General features: G+C 47.2%; 1 protein-coding gene across 3 annotated transcripts in view; it reads left to right on the top strand.

Annotated features, from left to right (window-relative positions):
- Window positions 1–25,526, top strand: part of SZT2 (SZT2 subunit of KICSTOR complex) — a 55,087-nt gene that overhangs the window by 3,940 nt on the left and 25,621 nt on the right. For all 3 annotated transcript variants that reach the window (XR_008462455.1, XM_054165657.1, XM_054165656.1), the window contains exons 6-33: window positions 1,417–1,576; window positions 2,044–2,150; window positions 2,328–2,538; window positions 3,596–3,766; window positions 9,060–9,291; window positions 9,932–10,061; window positions 11,331–11,473; window positions 12,031–12,183; window positions 12,504–12,618; window positions 14,390–14,595; window positions 14,985–15,209; window positions 15,602–15,680; window positions 16,027–16,124; window positions 16,381–16,549; window positions 17,030–17,144; window positions 18,538–18,651; window positions 19,160–19,357; window positions 19,477–19,589; window positions 20,092–20,233; window positions 20,730–20,894; window positions 21,338–21,542; window positions 21,759–21,871; window positions 22,311–22,569; window positions 23,927–24,092; window positions 24,175–24,267; window positions 24,441–24,522; window positions 24,661–24,942; window positions 25,302–25,440. Coding sequence is in view for 2 of the 3 variants with exons in the window: in XM_054165657.1 (XP_054021632.1) it covers window positions 1,417–1,576; window positions 2,044–2,150; window positions 2,328–2,538; window positions 3,596–3,766; window positions 9,060–9,291; window positions 9,932–10,061; window positions 11,331–11,473; window positions 12,031–12,183; window positions 12,504–12,618; window positions 14,390–14,595; window positions 14,985–15,209; window positions 15,602–15,680; window positions 16,027–16,124; window positions 16,381–16,549; window positions 17,030–17,144; window positions 18,538–18,651; window positions 19,160–19,357; window positions 19,477–19,589; window positions 20,092–20,233; window positions 20,730–20,894; window positions 21,338–21,542; window positions 21,759–21,871; window positions 22,311–22,569; window positions 23,927–24,092; window positions 24,175–24,267; window positions 24,441–24,522; window positions 24,661–24,942; window positions 25,302–25,440 (4,385 nt within the window). In the remaining variant the exon portion in view is untranslated. The remainder of the gene's footprint in view (window positions 1–1,416; window positions 1,577–2,043; window positions 2,151–2,327; window positions 2,539–3,595; window positions 3,767–9,059; window positions 9,292–9,931; window positions 10,062–11,330; window positions 11,474–12,030; window positions 12,184–12,503; window positions 12,619–14,389; window positions 14,596–14,984; window positions 15,210–15,601; window positions 15,681–16,026; window positions 16,125–16,380; window positions 16,550–17,029; window positions 17,145–18,537; window positions 18,652–19,159; window positions 19,358–19,476; window positions 19,590–20,091; window positions 20,234–20,729; window positions 20,895–21,337; window positions 21,543–21,758; window positions 21,872–22,310; window positions 22,570–23,926; window positions 24,093–24,174; window positions 24,268–24,440; window positions 24,523–24,660; window positions 24,943–25,301; window positions 25,441–25,526) is intronic.

Genomic DNA, 25,526 nt, shown 5'->3' with positions numbered 1-25,526 from the left:
GGCACCCTTTTTGCAGTTAAAGGCACTATTGGTCTGGCTGAAGTTAATTAGTTCTTCTTTAGAGTTCATTATTAAGAGTTGGGCACAAAGGACAAAATCTCCAAATCATATCAGAAGGAGAATACTGGTGATCCATTGCAGTTGCATACTTGCAGTGCTTCAAATCACATATTCTAGCTGAAATGTTTATCTTTGAATGCTAATACTGTCAGTCCTGGAACAGAAAGAAGCTTGCAGGAAGTAAATACCTTTACCAGTGTGTCCAGCTGGTGTTTACACAGTGGTTTGTATGCATTCCTGCTTGCTGCAGTATTTCTCTCATGGCAAACTACCCTGTAACTTCTTCCATGCAAATGGGGGAAAGAGGCACACTTGGAGGCCAGAGGGACCAGTGAGTCCTGCCACAGGCTGTGGGGTGGAGGTGAGAAGCCCCGGGGTAAGGGCAGGGACTGAAACATTTTTTACTTTTGAAGTCTCATCATCTGTGTGGTTGTCAATAAGTGTCTGAATTCAAGGCATCTGGCAAATTAAAGTGATTGCTGGTCAGTTTTGGGGTTTTTTTTTGCTCACAGTCACAGACTTTTGCAGAACAAAAGTTTAGTTAATTGTAAATTTCTTTTCCCAGCTCTATCATCTGTAGCTTTGCAGAGGAGGATCTCATCCATTCTCTGTATTAGCAGTAAAAGTGAAGCAATAGTTTATTACAGGTTTGAACTGCCAGAGCCTTCTGGAGGCAAGGGGACTGAATATACTAGGTTCCTTCCTAGTATAATTATACAAATTTTTATGCTTTCCCTGGGGAGTGCATTTCATGGAAGATGCAGGAGAAGCCTACCTGCATTTGCCTGTATCAGCACTGCATAATGAGTGCTGCTTGAAAAGAGCATACATAAATATATAAGCACTAGACTTGTCCTTATGAGGCTCTTTGCTGCATTGGCTGCAGTGCTTCATAAGTGAAATAAGGCTGTCTCTGTCTCTCCAGTGTTTCTGGACTGTGCTTGAGTAGATGCTGCATGGCTGCAATTTCTACTAAATGACAAGGAAAATAATTCTAGTAATGACTGGGAACTGTTTTGCTCTGGAGGGAAGCTTTAGTGGCACCAAAGTGTCTCATCTTTCCCCTTCTGTGAGAAATCACCTTGTAATAAGGCTCTGAGCATGTTGTCCCCTTCCCTTTCCTGGACAGCCTGCTGACCAAGCAGCCTTGCTGAGATATTCAGAGGGACTCAAGTGACCAGGATCTGAGAGCACCTTTTAATTAAAGCTGGAGCTGGAGCCTGCTGAAGTGTTCCAGGGCTGTGGTACCATGGGGCTGCTAGACTGAGTGCTGTTTGGGAGAGTGGGAACTAGAGCTGGGCTGAAGTCTGACCCACAGGATGTTGTGTTTTGTTTGTTTGTTTTTCACTTTTCCAGGTGGATTTGTCACCCCTGAGCCAAGACAGTCCTGGTGATGTGCAGGAATCATCGGGGAGGAAGCCCAGTGTGTCTGTCGTCACTGCTGATGTTGGCCTTGTCAGCATGGTCCGTCAGGGGATCCTAGCACTGCAGCTGCTGCCCTCCAATTCCAGCGCAGGTTGGCTTCATCCTCTGGGTTAAGGTTTGCCCAGTTGTTTGTGAAGTGTTGTATTCCTGCTGCCTTAGGCTGAAGCTAATTTTATAAAAGCTGGTGTGTGGACCCTTCTGTTAGGGGTAAAATTTCAACAGCAGCTTTGGCTCTGCACTCTGAGGGTAAATTGTGGTGGTGGGAATAGAAAGAACAGCACAGTGCTGTGTGGCATGTGTCAATGTTAGGGAGTTGTGAAGAAGCACGACTGTGACTGGTGCTCAGAACAACCCAGGGTGTGCAGAACTGTGCTCTGCCGTAGTGCTTCTCTGTGCCTAGTCAGGAAATTTGCCAGCTCCAAATTTGCAAGCTCTAAACCAGCATTGGGATTTTTCTTTCTGTTTTTCTTCTGCCTACATTTTATTTTTGGTGGGTGTACTGGGATAGTGGTAGCTGGTTGAGATGGAGTGTGCACTAAGATACTGCCTTGCTCCCAGGTATAATAATAATTACGGATGGTGTGACCAGCGTCCCTGATGTGGCTGTGTGCGAGACGTTGCTCAACCAGCTGCGCAGCGGCACAGTGGCCTGCTCCTTTGTACAGGTATGGCTGCTGTTAGCAGGGAGTGTGGGGGCTGCTGCGTGCCAGAGGAAGGAATGTCAGTGGCATTCGCCTCCGGAGAGGAAGAGGAGACTTCTCTATCTGAGGCCTTTACTGGTCCTCTGCCTTCGCCTTAGCACTAATGTAGTCTCTTAGGCATCTTCTTCATCCATCCCATAGGTGGGCGGTGTCTACTCATATGATTGCAGCTTTGGCCACGTTCCCAATGTGGAATTGATGAAGTTCATTGCCATGGCCACCTTTGGTGCTTACCTCTCCACATGCCCTGAGCTGGATCCCCTGAGCCTGGACCTGAATGTGTATCACAAGGCATTTCTGCTATACTCCTTTCTGCGTACTGGGGAGTCCCTGAATCCAGAATACTACTGCGGTGAGGAATGTGCATGTCCTTCAGCAAATGGATGTCTTACAGCACATCTCTTTGGGGGACTCACTGAGGCTTGTTCATGCTGATGCTTTCCTTCGTTCCCCTCTGGGCCATACCTTTTGTAGGTATGGCACTACTAGGTCATGCAGCCTCATCTGTGATGCCCTTCCTGGTTCTAGGAATTGAGTAGATTGGAGAAAATTAATGCTCAGTTTTGCATTGTTCCCCTTTCTGTGGACTTCACTCATCAAACTGCAGTTAGACCTGCTGTGTTGAAGCTTGGAGGGGATGAGAAGCTCTTTCCAGCTTTTCCTGCATGTTGGCTAGCTCACAGATGGTATTCTGGACAGCTTATCCTAATTGGGCTCACAGGTGGCAGTTTGGATCTCAAAACTAGACCCTGAGAACTGTCCCAAATGCCTCTCTTGGTTGTACTTATTTCATGGATGTGTGACTGAGAGAATGTCAGGAGAGATCAGTTACCAGTAAAACATAGCAACACCCTTCCATGCCCTGGTGATGTGCTGGTGCCATCTGCACTCTCTGTAGCTGAGCAGCAGAAGCTGCATACAGTGAAAAGTTTGAAGAGAGCTGACCTGGGACTTTGAAATGCTGAATCTTAAAAAAGATTGTATGTTAATGGTTTAAACTCAAGGCTTCCACATCCTGATACCTTTCTAGAAAGCACCTGGGAATTGAAGGTTTTCCAAGGTAAGGGGTAAAGCCCAAAAGCTTGCTGTGTAACCATTGCAACACCTGCACAGTTTCTGCCTGTCTAGGCTAAATGTATAACTCCTGACATGTTTTTTGTCACAAAGACTGTCCCAGAGGAAGCAGGGCCTGTCATCCCTGCCAGTCCCTCTTCCAGGTCTCTTGGCTATGCTTGCGGATCTGTTGCCTGCTTTGCAGGCACAGGAGTGGATGTAAGTGGTGCCTGAAGAACTTAGTGTTTCTAGAGGCCAGTGAATGTTCCTGGCACCTTTGGTAAAGCACTTTGGAGGCTGTAGAATCAGGAGCAGGGGAGTTGTTCCCTCACAAACCCCATCTCTGCTATCTGCAGGGTCTCAGCACAGACTGTTCAATGAGCACCTGGTGTCTGCAAGCAGCAACCCTGCTCTGGCGATGAGGAGGAAGAAGCACACTGAGAAGGAAGTGCATGCTGACCTCGTCAGCATCGTCTCAGTCCGGCTGCGCGAGGGCTACAGCATCCGTGAGGTCAACATCACAAAAGGTGACTGGGGTGGGCATTTGGGCTTTGAGGCTCAGAGCTCTCAATTGTTTAGAGGAAGGTACAAGGTCTACCATCTCAGTGGAGTGGAGGAAGAAGCTATTTTCTGCAAAACCTAGGTTTGTTTTTGTGAATAATTACCTGATGTCCTGTGCTGTTCAGTTCTGCACTTGCCAGGCTCCTCGTGTGGCCATAAGTGGCTACTGAGTGACAGAAGATTGTCTGTGTTTTGGAAATGTGTCCCCATGATTGCAGGAAAACTAGTGACAGAACTTGGGGTTGTGCAGAATTTGCTGGAATTTTCTCTGTATTTCTCCTTTTGCCGTCCCTTTCTAGTCCTTTTCTAGATGCACTCCAAATTACTAACACAAAATTGAGCCCTTTGGTACAACAGATTGAATGCCTCCAAACTGCTGTCTTCCAAAGGAAGAAATAGGTGATGGAGGGAAGAAATGGAAGGGCTTAGGTGGAAATGCCAGATCAGACAGAACCTTGACCTGTACAAGAAGAACATACAGCCATCCAATGGTCCTGTTCTCTCATCTGACTTGCTAGAGATCATGAAATACAGATTATGAGTGCTAGCTGCTGACTAAGGACCTTGATGGGTTTGAGTAGATACATCTCAGGAGTGTCTCTACTTAACTTTACATCTCCAGCTGTGACTCATGATAGTGCTTTAACTGAAGGTGAGATGTGAAAAATGCAAATGCAAGTTACAAATTGCAAGCAAGAGAAGGAATTCCTGTTGACTGTCACAATGACCAGCAGAAAGCCTGGAGGATAGGATCCTTAAAGCACAGTGTAAGTGTGCATAATGTGGTGATCCAATGTCTTCACTATTCTTTTGGGGGTATAGTTACACAGAATATATCTTATATCAGCAAATCAAAAGTCTAAAAGTGTTTCAAACAAGTGGCATTTCATGTGACTTGTCACATGAATTTATTGTGGTTTACCTTAAAACCATGTAAATATCTCATGCCACTGCTCTGCTTGCAAGATTGTCCAAGAGTTTCATTGCTGTTTCTCTAGCTTCCTTTCTAAACTTGCTCAGACCAAATTAGACCTGGGTGACTTTTAGTATCCTTAATTAAGTTTATCCTCCTTCTCTGCCATTGCATGAATGTATCAAGAACAATGACTTTCTCCTTGTAACCTCCCATTTGGCAGGGTAAGCAAGCCATTGTTTCAGCCTCCTATTGTTAGGGCAAGGCTTTCTGTTCTGTTTATTCATCTCAATAGCATTTTTTCCCCCTCAGCAGTTCACTTTTCACAGTTTGGTCTCATATTTCTTGATGAGATTGTTGTAAATAGAGTTTTATGATGCCTTGTCCAGTAATGGTAATACTTCTCTACTTGTAAAGTAAAATAGTCTGTCTGGTAGATCAGGAACCAAATGAGCTTTTTCCACAACTGCATTGCATTATTAGCACAGAGATCACTGCATCTTTCATGCACCTTTGCTTCTAGCTGATGAGTCCTTTCAGGCGTTCTGTTGATCTTGCTTGTTTGTTTAGTAGTCTCTAAATGTTCTGTTCTTCACATAACAGTACTCTTAAGTTCATCTCAGTTCACCTCACTGTTCCTGTGTGATGACTGTGAGTTGCAGTTCCTTTGTCTTCATGCTTCTTGTAATCTAAATGGATCTAAACCATCTTTTTTGGGGAAGGTTGCTAATTAGTATTGGGTGGGATAATTTCTAAAGCTGGTCAGAACTCTCCTTAATTGTTTGTTTCAGGAGTTTTCTATTAAAAGTAAGAATCTGCTAAGTTTTCCCATTGAGACAGCTCTTCTAGTGATGCCTGTGGATTGATTTTGTTAATCTGTAGGTGTGTCATGAGGTGCTTCCTTTAAATTCAGGCAGATTATGTCTGTTGTGCTCTCCTTGTCCAGGAATGTCAAATGAAACAGCCTGACAAGTCTGTTCCTGACCAAGCTGTGCTCAGTATTGTGTCTTTTATCCTTCAGTGCATCAGTTCACTTGAAGCTTGAACAGCACAGGAAAAAGGCCATTTCTTTAATCTATCAGCAGTGTTGAAGTGCCCTCAGTGACTATAAAGTCCTATATAGAAATATTGGAAGAGATAGCAGGTGTGAATTGTTCATGAAGCAGTCAGGTGAGCACTTCTTGCACAAAGGTTTAGCTAAGGCTCTGGCTCACAGTATGGTAAAGCAGCAAATCCCTGCACCCTGCAGGAATGGCTAAGAAATAACACCACATGTTCACCGTACTCCAAGCACTTTTCCTCTGGGTAATCTTCCTGCTGCCTTTTAACCCTGTAAATGCTGAATGGATTTGTCTTCCATTTTTGGAAGAGCAGCTGCACTGGGTCAGTTACCTTCTGTGGTGAATAGCTATGGCAGGTGCACAGGGAAAAGTAAGAAGAGGATAAACATACACAATATCTCATTTATATATAGTTTTTTCTTCTTCTGTTTGAACACTGTCCAGCTCTTTGTAGCTCAGGGGCTCCCTGAACCAGAAATAATTTATGTGTATTTTGATTTTGTTTTTTTAGAAGGAAGTTAAAAATTAAAGGTCTGAGCTACCAAAACTATTATGTATTTCTATGTCAGCCTTCAGAATAGTAGCAGATGTTAGTTATACTTTGAAAAGGCTAAATGGTCTGGGGAGTTGCTGGCTGTCATCAGAAAAATTGTTGAACTAACATTTAAAATGTTAGATTTTACAAAAAGATGGAGACATTTAGACATTCAGCACTGCCTTTGCTAAGGAGGCCAATGTTTGGCTAATCAGGGCTCTTTGGGCCATGCTGTGGAGAAGTGTGTAACAACAGTTAATTAACCTGGATTGCCAAAAGCTTTTGCCAAAAGTTGCAAACCAAAGGCTGTTAAGCAGCCAGCTGGCTGTGAAGCGAGAGGAGAGTACAGTTGTGGACTTTGACACTGACACTTTTCTGCTTCCTTTTGCCAAAACCAAATGGAATAAATAGCTAACTTTGTGCTTAGAGTTGCCTGGAGAGGTTTTCTGTGATATTTATAAGTGCTCTGGTTGCCCTCACTGTCTGAATTTGGGTATTTAGTTATTGAGAATGCTGGCTATGCTTAGTTAAGAATGCAGAAGTGCATGTGAAATGGGGAGGACTGGGAAGTATGGAAGGGACAGAAACTTAGCTTGAAAAGTTGTGGGCCATGACTCAACTCCTCTCCTATTTCTTCCTGGGAAGAAGTGGGAGGATTGCCCTCCAGAACCGCAAAAAGATAAAAGCTAGCTAACCATTTCATGTTGCTGTGTGTTGAGGAGAGCCTGGAGCACACTTTCAAACCTCATCTTCCCCTGTGAATTGATCCCAGCACCAAAAATGGTCAGACACAGACTGTCTGGTGGGAGTGGCTCTTTACAGTGTCAGAAATTGGGGAAAAAAGTGATTTAAAAAAACCCAAAAAACAACCAAAACAACAAACCCAAAACCTCCAAACAAACAAAACCAAAACAGTGTTGGAATTTATGAAAGAAATCAAAGCAGCAAAACCTTTTATTAACTCTACACCAACAACCAGAAATGGATTGCTTTGCAGTAAGAACAAGGTAAAGATTCATCTAGGTGTAACTTCAAACTAAGCAAATATTTTGCCTGTATTTTTAGTTTTGCTTATGTGGGATTGAAGCCAGGATGAATAATGGAAATGCAGGTGAAGGTGGAAAATAGTTTCATTCATGATTTAGGCAAAAAATGTAGGAATTTAGTTGTCATGTTTGCTGCTGCTGCTGCTGAAGTAGAAAGGCTTTTGTTATGAGACTGAAAAATATTGTGCAGAAAGCAGTGGATGAGCACTAAGGCTGTCAGAGTGAGGTGACACTGTGAAATGGAAAGAGACATTCATAAGTTCTTGTTTATCTTCTCTGATAAGCTAGACCATCTTTACATGGAAACAACAGAAGTTACAGCCCTGGCAAGTGCATTTTTAGTAATGCAAAATGTACAGTGTGGAAAATAATAGTGATGCTGAGTAGAATTCTAGTAATCTCTGAGATTAAATATAGCATACACCTTTGATCATCTTTGTTCAGGAAAGGCGAATTACGGAGATGCAGGTGAGTCTGGGACTGTTTGGGGGAATGGCTATTCTGTCAGAGGCTGATGACCTTGGTTTAATCTGTGCAGTAACAGCTGAAACTGGGTAAGGAGTTCTTTTCCCTTAGTGCACACTCTTTGTCAGTGCTACGGAAATGGAGCTTCTCAGCACAAAAATAATGCCATCAAAAGAACAACAGAGCATGAATTTGGCATGTTACTTCTAAGCATTGACAGAGGAAGCATACTCTGAGAAAGCCTAGCAGCAGGGACCATGGAGCAAAATACAAGCTGGCTTTAAAATGGGAGTGTAATCAAGCTGTGAAGGGGATGGCATGATGTGCCTGTGACAGCAGCAAATGCAACTCTGTGGAAACATGGGATGCGGGCTGATGACCTGTTCGGACAGTTTCCAGCACGTCCAATCACTCACCTCACAAATACTGCAAGTCCAGCAAACTATAGAGCAGGCTGGACATCAGAATAGATGACTGAGCTGTTGAAACAGCAGCGTGGCACTGTTACAGAAAGTCATGTGTTTCCCTGGGTTGTTTCAGTACAAATACACATGCATAGTCAGCAAGAGTGTGACAGCCCTTCTGGCTCAGTGAGGCTTGCTGTCAGGTGTTTGTATTAATCTTACTAGAGATGCAATGGCCTGCTTAAAGGAAAAGGTCAATGTGCAGTTTGAAGAACGGGTGAATCTTTAACTTCTTAACTTTGGGAGGAGAAAAGAGTAAACATGGTGGGGAGCTTCTGATGCTTGAAGTTCCAGATTGCGTGAAATACTGTCTGTACAGGAAGAACATGGAGTTTAATGCAAGAACTGGGTCTCACCTCCAGGTTGTTTATGTCCAAGTGTCCATGCTTCTGCAGTGGGATAGATTAACTTTGCAGGGTGCAGATGAAAAAACTTTATTACTTAGAGGCCTTGCAAAGCAACAGTTTTCTTGGAAGCAAAGATGAGATTCTAAAGAAGAGAGCCTGTTGCAAATATTACCAGCTCCTAGTTTTAATTGTCTTCTCTAATGTAGGTACTGCAGGTACTGTAGATAGAACTGTTTGCCCCGTGCTACTGTGTAAGCAAAGCCTCCCTCTGTTGGGGAGAGAGAGAATGGCTTCAGCTAGAGTAAACATTGTTGTATTACTTTGTCCCCCTCACAGCAATCTCACAGTCCTTGGGAGTTCCTGGTCAGAGGTAAAGCTCAGATGTGTATCAAACAAGCGCTTGAACGTAGTCCTCTGCTCCTATGCAGGTGGATCTCAACTGGAGGTGAAACTCGTGCTGCTTTGGAAGCATAACATGAGGATAGAGTATTTAGCTGTGACACCATGGCCCCTGGACCCGTCAAAACGCAGCACATGGGTGGAGGTGACAATGGAGGGAAGCTATGACATCTTGCATGACATCAGTTGCACCATGAGGAAGCCTATCACCAGTCTGTACCGCACTACGGTCATCCGGCGCTTCTGGAACACCTTGCAGAGGTCAGCCAGACCATACTCCTCAGTTCCTCATATCTGGTGTAACCAAGAAATTCCTTCCTTGGCATGCTGGGATATGGGTTATGCAGGTGGCCATCCCAATCCAAGGTCCCAAAGGAATGTGCTCTGAGGAAGAGGCATCACTGGTGACAGGTTTGCCATCTAGCCAAGGAAAAGTCTCAGACTGGCCTGTGACCTAGTCAGTGAGATTGCTTCCTGGTGGAAGTATTAAACTGCCCTGATCCTGTGATGCAAACCTTTGCTCTGACTGCTATCCCGTGGAGGTGGTGGTTCTTACAGTACAGCCTTGCAGCTGTACTGCATGCTCACACTAGGAGCAACACCTCGTGTCTCTAGGTCTGAAGGTTATAACTGTTTCCTGGGCAGGGTGACCACTGCTCTCTGCTATTCAGCAAATTCCTTTCCTAGAGCTTCCCAAATGATCATTCTCCTCATATTAGGCTGTTATAATTGATCTCCATTAACATGCTCTTTGCATTGAATCCCAGCATTGCCCTAGAAAGCTATGTTGGTGTAGGTGGGCTCCCAATATATAGAGTGCTGTGTGTGCAGGCATTGGGCTCACTGAGGCAGCAAGGGGGATAGTGTGGGCTTTCACACCTACCTGCCTGTTCTCTTTCAGCATCAACCAAACAGACCAAATGCTGGTTCATCTGCAGTCTTTTGACACAGTCCCAGAACACTTCACCATTCCTGAGAGCACCAAGAATGGCGTGCCCCTGTTCTACATCCCACCAGGCTCCACTACGCCGGTATGTTCCCTCTCTCACATTTAATTTGAGGGTAGATTGCCCCTCCTGCCTATTCTGTTTGCACCCAGGGATGTCGAGTTTCAACAGGCAATCAAGATCATCTGTAACTCTCAGGGTTCATCTCTTGCTCTTTGTCCTGTTCAGTAGCAGAGTCCAGGCACAATGCCGTGCTTGTGAACATCCTGTCCCATGCTCTTCCCTTGGCGACACTGCCCTATGTCTCTGTTGCTGCAGCTACACCTTTGAGACCCACAGTAAGTCTCCTAGGTGTGCTGTGAAGCCTTCTGCCATAGTGATGTGATGTGGAAGACCAGTGAGGAGGCTAACATGCTTATTTTTGCCATGCTTTTTCAGTGGATACTTCACATGTGTGGGGTTGCTGCTGGCAGTCTGGTGCCCTGGCGAGGTGGCTCAGCACCCTCGGGTGACGTGCTCAATAGTTGTTTAATAGGCTGCTTGCTCTGAGCACTCATGTGGAAGGTGCAAGAGAGATGGTTTGTTGTCTGCACAGCAGAAACTAAACTACATATGAATTAATAGTCTCCTCTGCAAAATTCAAACTCATTGTAGCTCACTGAGCAGAAGTGCTAGCATATTATCTATTACTTGTTAGCAGTGTCCTTGGCAGTGGTAGAAGATGACTAGCAGCTATAAAAGCCAGGGGAGCTTTAATTGAAGAAAAGCATCTCTTTAATTTTATTGCTTAAGCCCTTTACTTCTTTAGCTTTGCCTAATAAATTTTCACTGCATAGGGTTATGTATCCCACGGTATATCTGGAGCATCTCATCTTATGGCTAACTGACATTTACTTCTGTGTCAGCAGAGATGTTGTGGTTGGTGGAATCACAGTGTTACCATATAAGCATGCTAGAGTTGCCCAGTGCCACCTATTGCTGGTACCCTGTTTGCATGAGCACTCTCAAATGAGCTATGTCAGTGTTTAAGTGCTCTGCTGGCACAAGCCATATATCCCCTCTCTCAATCAGAGAGCACACCATTACATATGCTCTCTTTTCCATGGTTGATTTACTTGATGCTAAAGTAGTTCAATTCCTAATTAACTTGACATTTCAGGGACCTAATTTATTTTTGCTTCCACAGTACTGCTTGTAACAGTGTGAACACAGTTATTCTGCTGAGGTGCAGTTACCAAAAGCCAGGGACATGGCCAACCTCCTAGGCCTTCACAGCTCAGCTGCTAGAGAAGCTCCTGCTCTCTCTGGGTGGAACCAGACAGTTCCTTGCTGAATATTCTATCATTTTCTCAGGTGCTATCCCTGCAGCACAGTGGGTCTGACTCGAGCCATTCCCAGTTTGCCTCCTACTGGAAGCCTATCCTTTCCATGGATGCCAACTTCTGGCAAAGGTGGCTGCATATGCATCGTATAGTCCTTCTTCTGGAGCATGACACGTACGTAACTTGCAGGGCTGAGCTCACATGCATGGTGTGGGCCAGCCTGAGAAAGCAGGGCATTCAGTTGAGTCCAGTTGTAGAATTGCAGCTGTCTTTCAAATGCTGGTGGCCTTGCTAGTGGGACCTGGTGGGTGGTGAAGGCTCATCTTTGTCAAGAGTAGGGCTTTTCTCAGGAGCATAAATTTTCTCCAGTCCCTCTTGGGTTTGGATTTCCTGATTGCATGGTGTGTGGACCATCCAGTTAGAGCTATCCCACACACTTTCTTCTGTTGCTGGCAAACATTTCCTTCCTGAGGCTGGTCCTACTTGCAGACTTATGTAAATTTTAGCCATGCATTGCGTGGAGGGAGACAGAAATGATGCAAGGTGGACAGCAGGATCCCTGTGTGCTCAGGGAGTGTAGCTCTCATTGACAGGCCCAGGCAGGTGAGGTGCTTGAGTGTTGGCTGCTGTGGAGGCTGATGTACCAGTCAGAGGATGAGTTGGAATGGAGGTAGCAAAGCCTGTGAAGAAGAGAAACTGTTTTCTAAGTTGCGCTCTGCCACACTCTGCAGGCCTGTGCCCAAGCACCTGCACACACCGGGCAACAATGGCCGCTACAGCACCATCCAGTGCCGCATCTCCCACTCGGCGCTCACCTCCTTGCTGCGGGACTGGAGCAGCTTTGTGCTGGTGGAGGGCTACTCATATGTCAAACTGATAAACAGGTGAGTGGGTCTGAAGCAGTCCTGTGTGGGGAATTGGGCATATGGCCACACCAAAGATCCAGTTAGATCAGTAGCCTGTGATGGGCCAGAAGCAGATATCTGGAAGGAAGCAATAAGAACAAGACAAGTGGATATGAAAACCTGCGTCTTCTGGACTGCTGCCACTATGTTGGGTGTGTTCTGCAGGCTAGAACTTGACATGTGTTGCTGCCAAGTTGTTTGGGCTGTTGAACCTTGTGGAGGAGATCTCCACTTGGTCTGACACAATAGAGCAGCAAGGTTCATATTTTTTCAGCCTTGTCTTAATCCCTCCTCCCTAGCCCTGAGGATCCCACACCTTCCTCGTTTTATGTGGTGCGGATCATCTCCAAAGCTCCCTGCATGGTTCTTCGACTGGGGTTCCCCATTGGCACACCTGCACAGGCCAGGAACAAGGTGAGGGCTGGCTGGCTGGCTGCTTCCTAGGGTAGGAGGAGTGGGTGGATCACAGTGGTGGGTAGATCACAGACCACACTGTGTGCAGGTATCTTGTAATAACTAACTACAACGTTAAGGCTTAAATGGATGTGAATTTACTGTAGCAGAAAAGGGTCAGCTGAACAAAGCTTTCTGTGTTAAGTCAGTGAAAGATCTAACCCCAAAGACTTGAAAATCAATAGAATAGCTGGTCACATGAATGTGTTTTCTACTGCTTAATTCAACTGTGGGGCTTGAAATGACTCAAAGGTTATCTATTCTGTCCTTGTGACCAAAGCACAATCAATACTGTCTGTCAGGAACAGCAGATACTTGGCTGATTCATTTGTAAATAAACCATCTCTCTGAGATAAACCACAGAGGGACACTACATGTTCCCTAGGCTATCAGCTTCAGTTGGTGGAGAACTGTGCATGTGTGTTTTATCACTTGGGGACGAAGGAGTTAGAGTTAAAATGTGCACAAGGCTCTGCGTGAGCAGTACAGGGAGAGAAAAAAATATAATCATAATTAATAAAAAAAAGGATGTAAAAGGATTTTGGGTCTGCTGGACAGACTTCATAATCTCTTTGTATCAAAAATAAATGGGCTGTCCGATGCAGAAGGTGGGAGCTGGGTCTCTTCAGTTTGGAGAGGAGGAGACTAGAGGGTTTATAAATATGTAAAGTGTGAGTACCAAGAGGATGGAATCAGGCTCTTCTTGGTGATGCCCAATAACAGAGCAAGGGGTAATGGCTGGAAGTTGAGGCATAGGAAGTTCCATGGAAACATGAAGAAAAAGATTTTCACTGTGAGGGTGGCAGAACACTGAAACAGGCTGCCCAGGGGGGTTGTGGAGTCTCTTTCTCTGGAGATATTCAAAACCCATTCTTGTGTGTTCTGCTCTAGGTGATCCTGCTCTGGTAGCAGGGTTGGACTGGATGATCTTTTGAGGTCCCTTCGAACCTCTAACATTCTGTGATTCTATTCTGTGGACTGTTTCTCCATTTCCAGTTCAGAAAGAGATGGTCCTTCCAATGTCTGTTAGCTTCTGCTCAGACTAATCTAACTGTAAAGCTAAGTGAGAGAAACCAAAGATTGGAAGACAAAAGACTAAGGTTTAATGATAAACCTCGTATACAACAAAAGGTTCACAGAGCTTAATAGCAGGATGTCTTTCTCATACTTACTGTTTCATCTGGGAACACTGAGACCTGTCTCAGCCATTAGAGATGGAAGTAATTTTGAAAGAATCTTGGAAGATAGTAACCTAAAAAATAACCTGAGCTCTTGAAACCTTTTATCATAGAGGTTTGACACATGAATGTGACGGGGGAATGCTAGCTGTAGGAACAGTCTGGCTCTTACATGTACCAGTTTACATTTAGGCTATTGAGGAGGGGAGGAATGAGGGTGGGTACTTAGACTGCTTCTGTGGAGGAACTGGCATGCAGTTAATTTATTTTTCATCAATGTTAGGGGAAGTGATTTCTTCACCTTAGAAGCATCTTTGGGTTTCTTTGACTTTTCTTTTGCTGTTAAAAATATTTGTTGTTAAAATGTGAACCTAAAAGTCTTCTGTAATTGTGGTCTCCGTCTTGATAGTGCTTCAGATGACCTTTAACTCCCCCTCATCTCTGTACTCAGGGAGAGTATATTCGTTTTAGTCAGGCTCTTGTTCTGGAAGGTTATTATTTTGAGTAGTATGTCTCCAGGTGGTCACATTTACCTTTTGCTTTTGTCATGACAGATAGTGGAGGAGTTGCGGGACCGAATCTTGCAGCTGCGCTTTCCCCACAGGGTCCAGAGCAAGGAGGCAACTCCAAAAGCAAAGAGGAAAATGTTTGGCAGTAGTTCTCCCTCCAAGTCTCCACCTGTAGCTGGGGCCCAGTCAGCCCTCTCAGACAGACCCTGCCTCGTTGTGCTGCACAAACCCCTGGAGAAGCTACTCATCAGGTAGTGATGGAGATCCAGCCCATCAGCACAGCCTCCTTGCCCTGGGAAATAGGAGAGAAAGAGTCTGTGAATGGTGCTGCCAGGAGCAGGATGAGAATGTTGTGAAGCTGGTGCTTGTTGGGGTGGGTTTGAGTTGAGTGGCAGCTTGTAGGCTTGGAGGGCTGTGACTTGAAGCAGAAAGCCTTGCTGTATGGGCTAATTTGTTACTGATATGATGTGGAAATAAATTTAGTTACGGCTTCCTGAGTAGGATCCTATGCTGGGCTAGCCATCATCTGCTGCTGGAGGCTTGTGTTGTGGGCCCAGCAAGCAGGCTGAATCCAGATAGCTCTGGCCCTGAGCAGAGCCTTCTTTCCACCTCAGCAAGCCACGCTTCTGCCCTCTCCTAGGTATGAGAAGCTGCCTTCTGACTACCGAGCCCCCTTCATTCTCAACCTGGAGCATCCCCCAGTGTCTGGCCCACTCACTATGGTGGCCAATCGTACTGCCTCTTCCACCTTGGCCTCACTGTCCCGCTACTTCTATCACCAGCGCTGGATCTGGAGTGTCCAGTCGGGGCTGGCACCGGCTGTGCCCATCACTGCTGTAGCCCAGCTCCTTTCCACACTCACAGAGTAAGTTGCATGTCTGGATGGGTGTGGTTTTTCCAGCTAGTCCTGGGGATGCAGAGAAAGCAGAGTAGGTCTGAGGCCTTATTATAGGTAGCAGCTGAAGCTGCTGTGCAGAAGGTTTTGATCCTGTACACAGCTTCTAGAGCTGCTTGGGCCAATGCTTTCCCCAGTTCTGTTACTGCACCTGAGGACAGAGTTCTGGAAAACACACAAAAGAGCAAGAGATGTTACTGTGCCTGGGGAATGCTGATCTGCACACAGACACGTAGCACATCTCCCCTTTGTCTGTGTGCAGCTTCTTATCTTGGGAAGGAAGGTGTTGTGGGGTGAAGGGTACAGTCATTCTTGCAGCATGGGTAAAGAAATCCTCCATGTCTTACTGCCACTGTTACCAGGGTCCGTCTGTCAGAGGGTTTCCACTTTGCATCCAGTGGTGATGGAATTATCAACATGGTGCTGGAGCTGCCCATACGGGTGAGTCTGGGTGCTGGGTGTGAACATAGTCCTTCATGGCTGCTTCTGAAGTGGATTCACCTTCCTGTGGTGGGATTTCTCACCTGCTTCTAGCATGTACCCTTGATGTATACTGGGAGGCCTGCCTCCATCCCAGAAGTAAAGTAGTTTGTGGGTTGGGCATTTTCCTCTCTTTTTCTGCAGTTAGAAACCTGTTTTGCTGGTAGGAGTTCCTGGAGCTGGGATGGGCTGCTTCTCTTCACTGTGGCTAGTGGAACTGGGCAATGGGGCTGTGTTGTGGAAGGGGGACCCTGGGTAGGTGTGGACTGTTACTGCTGGCCAGGTTCATGCAGTGTCTCTCTTGCAGATTGATGACTCAAGTGAGAGCAGCAGTGGCAGGGAGAAGCACACTTGTGTCGTCCAGTACATCCTTTTCCCACCCCACTCCACCTCCACCAAGGACAGGTGAGACTGTTGCCCTGATCCCAGGGAAGGCTGGCAGTGGGGTCATGGCTCCAGACTTCCCCTTAATAGGTGGTGTGGGAAGCGGGGAGTGGTCCATCATCTAGTACAGACAACTAGATGTTGTGGATGGCTCACCAGTGAGGTGGGGCTTTGCTTGCAAACCCAGAGTTTCATGACTGCTTTCACAGCTCTGAGAGGAGCTGCATGTGCTAGCTCTGTGCCATCTCACCAGACTTGCCTTATGTGTTTCCTCCAGCTTCTCCACAGATGATGACAATGATACAGAGGTAGAGGCCATTGAAGTGGACACAGAACTGAACCTGGTTACCGAGTGCTGGGTAGAGCCACAGAGTGGCCACGTCCACAGTACTGCTGAAAACTGGAAACACCTCCATGGCTTGCCCTACCAGAAAATACCTAAAGCAGTGAGTTCCTGAAGGGGTAGGGGCTCTCTTGTGGAGGGAGAAGGGTTTATTGCAAGTGCACCACAGCACTGTGGGTGACTTATTGAGGGCCAGAAGTGATGGGAGTGATGTTAATGAAGAGCCTGAGATTTTTAAAAGAGGAACTGGAATACTGAATAGAAGAGGTTTCTGGATTGCAAGGCAGTGGATGCAGATAGACAGAAAAGCACAAAATACAAATTGCTTTGTCAAGATCCATTCCATTGGTGGGGAGTGAGCTGGACCAGAGTGGGGAATGCAGACAGTACTGCCAGCGCACCCCCTGAACAAAGCAAGAAGAGGCTAAAGGGCTGGTGGAGAAGGAGGGAGCAATGAGTGAGAATAGAGCAAGTAAGGGGATGGGATTATGAGTGTTTCCCCTCCTTGCCTTTAGACTGTTTCTCCTGCACTTGGGGATAATAATGCTGCTGCATGCATCTGAGCCTTGACTGCTTGTTACAGCTCTATCCCCGGGACCTTGCGTGCATTGCCACCATGCTGACCTTCGAGTATATCAGCCAGTTGTGCCAGAACAAGGAGTGGGTCTGCCCTCCTTCAGACAGTAAAGCTACTGAAGGTGAGTCCAGCATGTATGTCCTAGCAGGTTTGATGGAGCAAGAGGCAGCTATGCTCTGAATGTCTCTGGGCCCATTAGAGGTTTTTGGAAGGTGGAACAGTATTTTTGTGATGAGTTTCTAGACTTCAGTGGCTGTGGGTCACTTTGAACTTGTGCTGATCTGCCAGAAAAATATCTTCATCCTGGAAGGCCAGAAAAAAGCATTGAGGCTTTCTGCCCAGGCTGGAGTAGTGACTAGGTGACCCTGCTTGAGCAGAGGGATTGGATCATAAGACCTGCACTGGTCCTTTCCAACTTCAGCCATTCTGTAATTCTGTGAGAGAGTGACTTCCAAAGCAGATGGAAGATAAGATCACCTGTGCAGTAATGGGCAGGGTATGCCAGGGCAGTTGGTCATTCAGAAGTTGTAAATGATGGGAAGGAAGAGCTCCTCTGTCCTCAGTTGCAAGACAGTTGCTTTCTGGTGGCCCTGTTAATTTCTGGACCCTCTGTGAATGTTCTGCTAGCCCCACAAAGGTATGGAAGAGAACCTTAGGAGTTCTCAGCTGTCCTCTTTCTTCATGATAGGATTGTGTATTTGATGTGACATGATTAACAGTTCATTGACAACTCCAAGAGTATGGGGGAAGGAGTGTTTCAACCTTGTCAGGCAATCTGTTACAGAATCTGACTATTTTTGCTTTCTTCACCCCATTCTAGATCTTTTGTTTGCTTACCTTGCAGTGAGTAACACAGCAGATGGGTGGGTGTGAGAGAGCCAGAATCATCCCAAAAGCTGAGAATGGGACCTGAGGGAACCCTGTTGGATCATATCACTGCTGCTGTGGGAGGGGTAGAGGGCCAGGAAAACTCGGGGCCTGGAGGGGAGAGACTCCTTCCTGAGGAAGAGGACAGGAAGCACCTGCAGGGATGTGCAGAGCCTGCCAGATGGGAGATGTCTCTCAAGAGCAGAGGGGTCGTGGTCACTGACTGCTCTGCTAACTCAGGCTGCCTCTGGCTCCCAGCATGGTCATTACTCCCCAGCAGTGTTACCTGCAACACTGATGTACAGGTCGTGTTTCCTGGCAGCTGTGAGCCTGAGTCATGTAAGATCTCTTGGTGGCTTCTTGTACCTCCTTGTATCAAGGTGGCAACAAGCCTAGGGGACTCTATCAGTATGGTACTTCTCTGTGGTAGCTCACAAGCTGCTGCACCCTCCATCAGGCTTTGCCATTTCTTCACCTTAATTCTCTTGGTATCCCTTTCCCTTCTCAAGCAGAGGGAGTTGAGGCAGTGCTGGTGTGTAACTTCATTTGTGCTCCCTGTTGAGAACTGGCACCATAAATGCAGAGGTGGCCTGAGGCAGGGCTATGTGTTGCCCACAGGCATGTTGCATTCCCAATTCTTGTTGCAGATCCAGACATGGGGGCTGGTTTTCGAGTGCATGAAATCCCATTCCAGTTCAACCTCATGAAGCTGTTGCCCAGGTGTCAGCAAGTTGAAATGTTCTTCCTAATGCTGACAAAAGGTAAGAGGATCTATACTGCCTATCTCCTCTTGTACTTCCTCCATGGCAACGGGCATCTTGCTCTGTGTTCTTGTTTCCCTGGGTAGCAGGCACATGAGAGCTGCTGTGGCTCTTTCAGTAGCTTAGTGCAGTTCTGTTCTTTTTGCCTCTGCAGCCCCAGGGCTGTCCAGGTATATTGCTGTCTTTATTGGGATGATGGTTTTGGAAGAGTTGCTTTTGAGAACATTAAACCTAGACTGTTGCTCTGTGGTGGTGGTTTCATGTCCTTAGCCCCAAACATCTCCAGAACAATTAGGGTAGCAGGGTGAGTCAGTGTAGGTTAGCTAATGATGCTGGAGCTCCAGGGTTTCCTCAACAGCCTTCCAAGTCAGACTCACAGAGTCATTGGGGGTAAACTCCTAGTTGTGTGGAAGTGCCGCTTTGCAAAGTGCTGTCTCCTGGGGTCCTGGGCAGCTGGTGGCTGTAGAGATGCTTTCTCTGAAGCTGCCATGGTTCTGTTTTGGAGCAGAGAATGAGGAGGTGACCAAGGACTCTTCGTTTGTGCCCAATGAAATGCTACTAAACCTCTTCCATGGCTGCCTGCAGCATGACCTCAGTGACCGAGAGATCCCCATGGCTGATGTTGATCATGTGGCTTTCATGGAGCAGGTTCTGCAACGGGATCGTGATGGCCATCAACCCCCCTTCATACTCCCTGTGATCAGAGGTAAGGGCCAGGAGTATGGCAGCAGTGACATCGTGAACTGGGGTGTTTGAGGAGCCTTGCTTTTAAGTCTCTTTCTCTGCTGATGTTTCTCAGGTTGATTTGTCTGTGCTCTGTTTCAGAGGAAACCCTGAAAGCTTCTGGGACTCTAGAGCAGCAGGATGCTTCTGCATCTTACCATCTTGTTGGCAGCAATGGCACCAGAGATATGACTGGCTCCACAAGTACTCTGCAGGTACTGCTACACTGCTACTGTCCTTCTCCCAAGCCCCCTCTGAAGGCAAAGAGCAGCTGTTGAAGAGCAGGATAGTTAGTGGAAGGTTGAGAGGAGATTAAAAGGCTGGTGGTTTTCCCATGCTTGGCAGCAGTTGAAGCTGTAACCTGTGGCTGAAATCAAGCAGGAATCTGTCAGATGTGTGGACAGTTGCACTCACTGTGGGTCTACCCTGTTACAGCAGCACTGGTGGTGTGCTGCAGATTGCTCAGGCACCATTGACAATTGCTGCCTGGGAATCAGAACCAGCCCTGGCAAAACTGGCTTAAGTGTCTCCTGACTGCGTGCGCTGTGCTTCATGGAGCCAGGCTGCTCTGAGAATGGTGCGGAGGGTGGCCAGGATGATTGTGGCACTGTGCTGAGTAGCAGTCTTGGAGGAACTTGCTGTGTGTGGTTGCTATCTATTTCAAGGTATGCCTCTGCCATGTGCTATGAGCTTATCTAGCTCCTGCTCTTTCACCAGAGCCTCGGCAACACAGAGCTGCCTGAGGATGATGTGACCCTCAGTGACACCACAGGACCCTTTCCCCCGCAATGGCGATGCTATGCCAAGCTGGTCAACCCACAGCATGTGTTCCTGACCTTCCTACCAGCCACCTTCTCAGGTGAGGCCACCTGAGGGAGGAGGGAGAGGAAGCAGCAGTCCCAAGCACCTGCTTGGCAAAAGCAGAATCAGCTCTGGTAGGATGGAAAGAAAATTGAACAGTGGAGTCTAGACCCAGTCTTTTTCCACCATGTGTCCAGGAATAGAGCGTTGCAAAGGGCCAAATGTCTTGTTCTTCTCTCACTAGACATGGTGCTACCCACATGATGTTTTCAGGCAGGGAATGTGGCTTTACATTATTTGCTGGCTGCAACCATTGAACCATTTTCCCAGTAGGGTTGTTAATAGACTACTAATAGATTCATCTGGGGAAGTCCCTGCTTCTAGGCACTGGTATAGGTCTGGCTGCCACTGAACTGCTGGTGAATGCTGCTAGGTTCAGCTGGAAGTATCTGTGGATCTGTTCCTGCACTCAAAGAGCAGGGACATCAGCCATCTCGGGAATGTTCTCACTGTTTTCACTAGGCAGAAGGGTGGTTTTATTATTTTTTTTCCAGATGTACAGAAGCTGATGGCTTGTGGGTTGGATAAACCTCCAAAAGATGAAAGCCAATCTGGAGAGGACACCCTGGGACCTGTCCATGCAGAGCAAGTGCAGGCTGAGTCTGAAGAAGGGGATGCCGCAGTGCCATTGCCTACCCTCAGCATAACACCAGCCCACGGTACTGCCCTCAGGACTGCAGCTAGCTGAAGTATTAGTATTGGTATCTTTGCTATTCCTGAGCACACTGCTGGGCAGATTGAGGTAGGAGGAATAACAGGCTGATCAAGGCTGTCAGCTCCTGCCTGGCAGTGAGCAGAGTCAGGGTCAGGACAAAGGGCATTGTGAAGCCTCAGCCAGCCTCAGCAATGAGGATGGAGCGTTCTGCTGCTGCGGAAGGTGATGGCGATGAACAATCATGGCTGCCCAAGAAAACAATCAGTGTGGTGAAAAGATTGGGCTGAGTGGTTGAGCTCTGGATGAGGGGTGTGACTTCTGAGGATTGAGTGGTGAGAAGCTGTGAACCCAGTACCCACCTGTGGGTGCTGCTGTGAGGGCTGTGACCTCAGAGCGGGAGCGAGGAGCCCACCGAAGGCCTTTCTCTCAGAATGGTTTCTCTTGCAGAGGTGAGCCGTGAGCCCGGAGAGCAGGGTGGCCCCTCGCGGAGAGATGTCCACATCTCCTTCTCTCACCAGAACTCCCAGTCTGAGCTGGGCGAGTGCCGTCGATTTCGCTGCCCCATTTACATCTACAGCTGCTCTTTGGAGATGTTGCGGGAGCAGCTCGTCAGCCCGCGGGCACACCGGCCTCCCCGGGATATCTTCTTCAGGTAACACCAACCATGCTTGAGTCCTAGACAGGAAACAGAAGCTTGCTTGGAAGTGTATGGCTCTAGCCCTGCCTTATTCTCTTGGCTTGGCTTCTCTTGCCTTGCAGCAGCCTCTGCCTCTGCAGGCCCTGGGACCCTCTGATTTACTGGTGCTAGAGCTATTTATAGCCAAAAATGTGCTTCTGTGTGCTGAAGGCTGTGGTTCCTCTTTTCCAGATCCCAGTCTCTGGAACGTCCTCCTGCTGCTGCTTGGCTAGACCACAAGCATAAGGAGTTGGTGAGTTACTGCACACTGCTGCAGGAGCACTCTCACCAGTGCTATGTGAAAGGTGAGGAGCAGCACAGTAGGAGCTGAGGCAGGGTTGGGATTGGGGCTGGGCCCTGAATCTTTTATGAAAGCAATGTCTCATTTTTATTGTGAATTTACATGGAGTAAAGGGAGGAGCTGTGGGACTGATCTCCTAGCAGGAGGGAAGAAAAGATGCCTCTGTGCATTCCCTATGGGCCATGCATAGGCTGTTTCTGAACCCATGAAGTGCTGTGGAAGAGGGTCCCTACTTTGTCTTTTTCCTTTCACTTCTCAGGGTGGCAAAGCCCTAGGGCTCTGTGGTGTGACACAAGCTCGTGCTAACCCATACCATTAGGCATTCTGGATGAGTTTTCTCTTCCAGCACCTGCACTGACTGTAGCTCTATGTTGAGACTTGGTGAAAATCTTTGTGACTATTGCCTTGCTTCCTGCTGCTCAAGTACTGTGTTTAATCTGTAGGGCTGTTCAAGAGCCTTCAGCAGTCACACAGCATCAGCTCTCAGGACCTGCTTACAGCCATGGACTACTGTGAGGAGCTGCTCCAAGAGATTGATATCACCAACTTCCTGCTGACAGTGTGCAGCCATGTCCGCTCATTCCGAGAGAGCCACCAGCATTTCCATACACACTCCAAGACAGCCAGCTTCCAAATGGGCAGCATAGAGCAAGAAGAGGAGCAGAGCTCTAGGGAACGGGGTGTCTTGGTCTCTGAATCAAGGTAGGGGTCCACCTTTGTCTTGCTTCTGTTCTTAGTATTGGACCAGGACAGATCTTTCTTCAAGCGTCTTCTGCTGCTTGCTAAAAGGAATGTTATAGGGCTGAGTCTAACAGAGCCACATGGAAGAACAGATATTTCCAGTGAGATACCCACCTGGTATGGTGTTCACCAAGACCACCTCTCTTGTAATCTCTAGTGACATCTGTCCTTTCACTTTCTCATGTATTCTTAGCTCATTACTGTCCCATCTTGCCTGAGCTGAAGGGTGGTTTGTCTGCAAGTAACATTCAGACTTGTTTCTGGATAAATTATGCATCTCTTGCTGCTTGACTCGTTTGAGTTTGCTGTTGACTGGTGAAAATTACATGGTGGTTATCTTTTTCTGATAAATAAAGTGTCATTTCTGTAAACCAAAACTCGAGAAAGACATTAACAAGAGAAATGTCAAGGCAGAAATGGAATGTGCTTGGTGCTAAACTTCTGCCTTTCTATTGCTTAGGATGTTTATGAGGCTTATATTGCCTCTGGAAACTACTCTACTATGCCTCAGTGTCTGTCAGATAAACACCTTCTTTAGGTCCTTTTCCTCTATTTGCAATTGACTATCCTCAGTTGCTTTATGTGAATTCAGTGGCATTTATTTGGAATCCCCAAACCTATTTCCTCCTATGCTGTAAGTCACTGAAATGAGGCTGTGGTTTTGAAGACCACTCATTGTTTGGAAAGTAAGATGACTTCTTCATGTCTCTTTCACAGAGAAGAACTGTGAGAAGCTTTTTGTTTGCTTATATAATTCATCACCAATCCCAATGCAGATTGTATAAACTTTACTGAAGGATGTACAGCTAGTGACACACTGCACCCAGATCTGCCATCTCTATTACTAATTCAAGTACCTGGGAAGTACTTTAGCCAGCTGCCATCTCACTGTCCAAATTGCTTTCCCTGAGTTTTAGGGACTGATTCATGGCCCTGAGCTTTGCACTCTGATCTGTGCTGCCAAAACTCTGGGGCTCATGTTGCTTTTTCATGTGAGGTGTCCTGGACTGGGTGTTGGTAATTCAAATTGTCCTGTCTCTAGACTCAGCCACATCTGTTACCCTGGGAGGGTTTGTAGCATTGTGTAGTGTACCTGGCCTATGGGCTTAGCCTGGCTTCAGACATCCTGAGCGCTTACCTGGGTTGATGGGTGGCAGGAAAGTTTCTGGGGCTGTAGGGGTGGGGGTTGTGTAGGTCACATTGTATTTACACAGATGAGGTGTGGGGAACTGCAAGGTGGGATGCTCTCAGGGTAGGTGATGATATAGCTGCTGTGGTTTCTTGCTTTGCCTGCCTGACCTGCCCGCAATCCTGTCAGTGCGGAAATGGAGGACTACAGTGAGCAGGACTCCCATAACGTTGCTAGCCCCACAGAGGAGCCAAAGAGCAGTGTGGGCACCAGCTGCTGTTCAGAGTTTCCCCTCTCACTGCTGGAAATTGGACAGCCCTGCCAGGCACACCCTGACTTACATAAAATTATCCAGGTGAGGAACATGGACGCTTTCCTTGGCTCCTGCAGGTGGTTAGAGTGGAATGTCTGCCTCATGGTTGGGGTTTCTCTTTTAGGAAAAATTCTTGGAAATTGGAAGTTTACATTTCAAGCCAGTGCCATCAAATCCTCACTACTTCTTTTATTGCCCACCATCAGCCAAGAAAGAGGTAGGCACAATGCTGCCCTGGCAGCCCTTGTGGAGGGAAGTAGCTTTACTTGGTGTCAAATCTGGATTTGAGCCTGGTAGACCCCTCATGACTAAAGCCCTGGGGGAGCCATCAACAGCTTGCTTCACTGTCTGGCATGGTTCTAGTATCTGCCTTTCCTCTTTCCATCTCAGGAAGAAGCATCTCGGGATCAGGCAGACAGGAAGGGCAGTGAGGACATGGAGGGATCAGAGGCAGAACTGGCAGCTGAAGAAGGTAAAATCTGCTTTCTCTGTTCTGGAGAAGAAAATGTCTTTAGTCTTTCTGTGATGATGCCTTTCAGAGCTTGGTTGTGTCTCATGAGGACTCTGAGGATGTGAGTCTGGTTTGCTAACAGGGAATCTGTGTCAGCAGGAACTGTATCTGGATGCTGCATTGCCACAGAGAGTGACCCAGAGCTGGAAGTGGAGTACCGTGAGAAGCTGGAGCATGAATTCCCAGACACAGATTCCCTCTCAGACTCCAACACAGTGAACCAGGATGATGACTCCTTCAGTGTGCTAGGAGGAGGCTCACTGAATGAGCAGGAGTTCCTGGAGGAGGAGATGCCCCCACTCTTTGTGCACCTCACCTGCTCAGTGAAGCTGCGTAGCCAGCACAGCTCCATGCCTGTGCGGTCCCTGCCAACTTGTCTAGGTAAGAGCAAGTCTTGCTGTGACATTAAGGGGCAGTAGGACTTCTGTCAGGTCCCTGATGAGTGAGCAGCCCCTGGAACAAACATGCCATGTCCTAAACCACAGTGCCTCTGGACCAGCCCTCCCTGTAGAGAGCCCCCAAGGTCTCCCAGCATCAGAAAAGGGATTTTTCACCGGGTCTCACACTTGCTGTGGGATTGATCGTGTAAGATTGAAAGGATAATCATGGAGGGTGGTGGCATCCTTGAGCCTGTCCAAGCATGTGGGACAGCCACCTCTTGCAGTCTCTATATTTGCCACTAGGCTGTGTATATGTGTAAGCAGAGGTGTTTGTTGCTTGATTCCTGTGATCCTCCTCAGGGGAAGTTCTGAGCTGCCTGGAAAGCTGCCAGGGCCTGAATACCATCGACTTGGGTGACCTCTGTGTGACCCTGGACATCTTTGTGTTGACACTGCCCCTGGAGATAGAAGTTGTGAATGCAGACATTCTTCACAACAGGTAGGTGGAAAGGGGCCCAGTCATTCGCCCACCTTGTGCTTGCCTTTCTCAGCCAGCCAGTCTTGGTTCCCCTCCACATGCTGAGC

Source organism: Dryobates pubescens, chromosome 11 (genome assembly GCF_014839835.1).
Source record: "Dryobates pubescens isolate bDryPub1 chromosome 11, bDryPub1.pri, whole genome shotgun sequence".
NCBI classification, from domain to species: domain Eukaryota; kingdom Metazoa; phylum Chordata; class Aves; order Piciformes; family Picidae; genus Dryobates; species Dryobates pubescens.
Note: the sequence above shows the minus strand (reverse complement) of the source record. Positions and strands in the feature narration are given on the sequence as shown.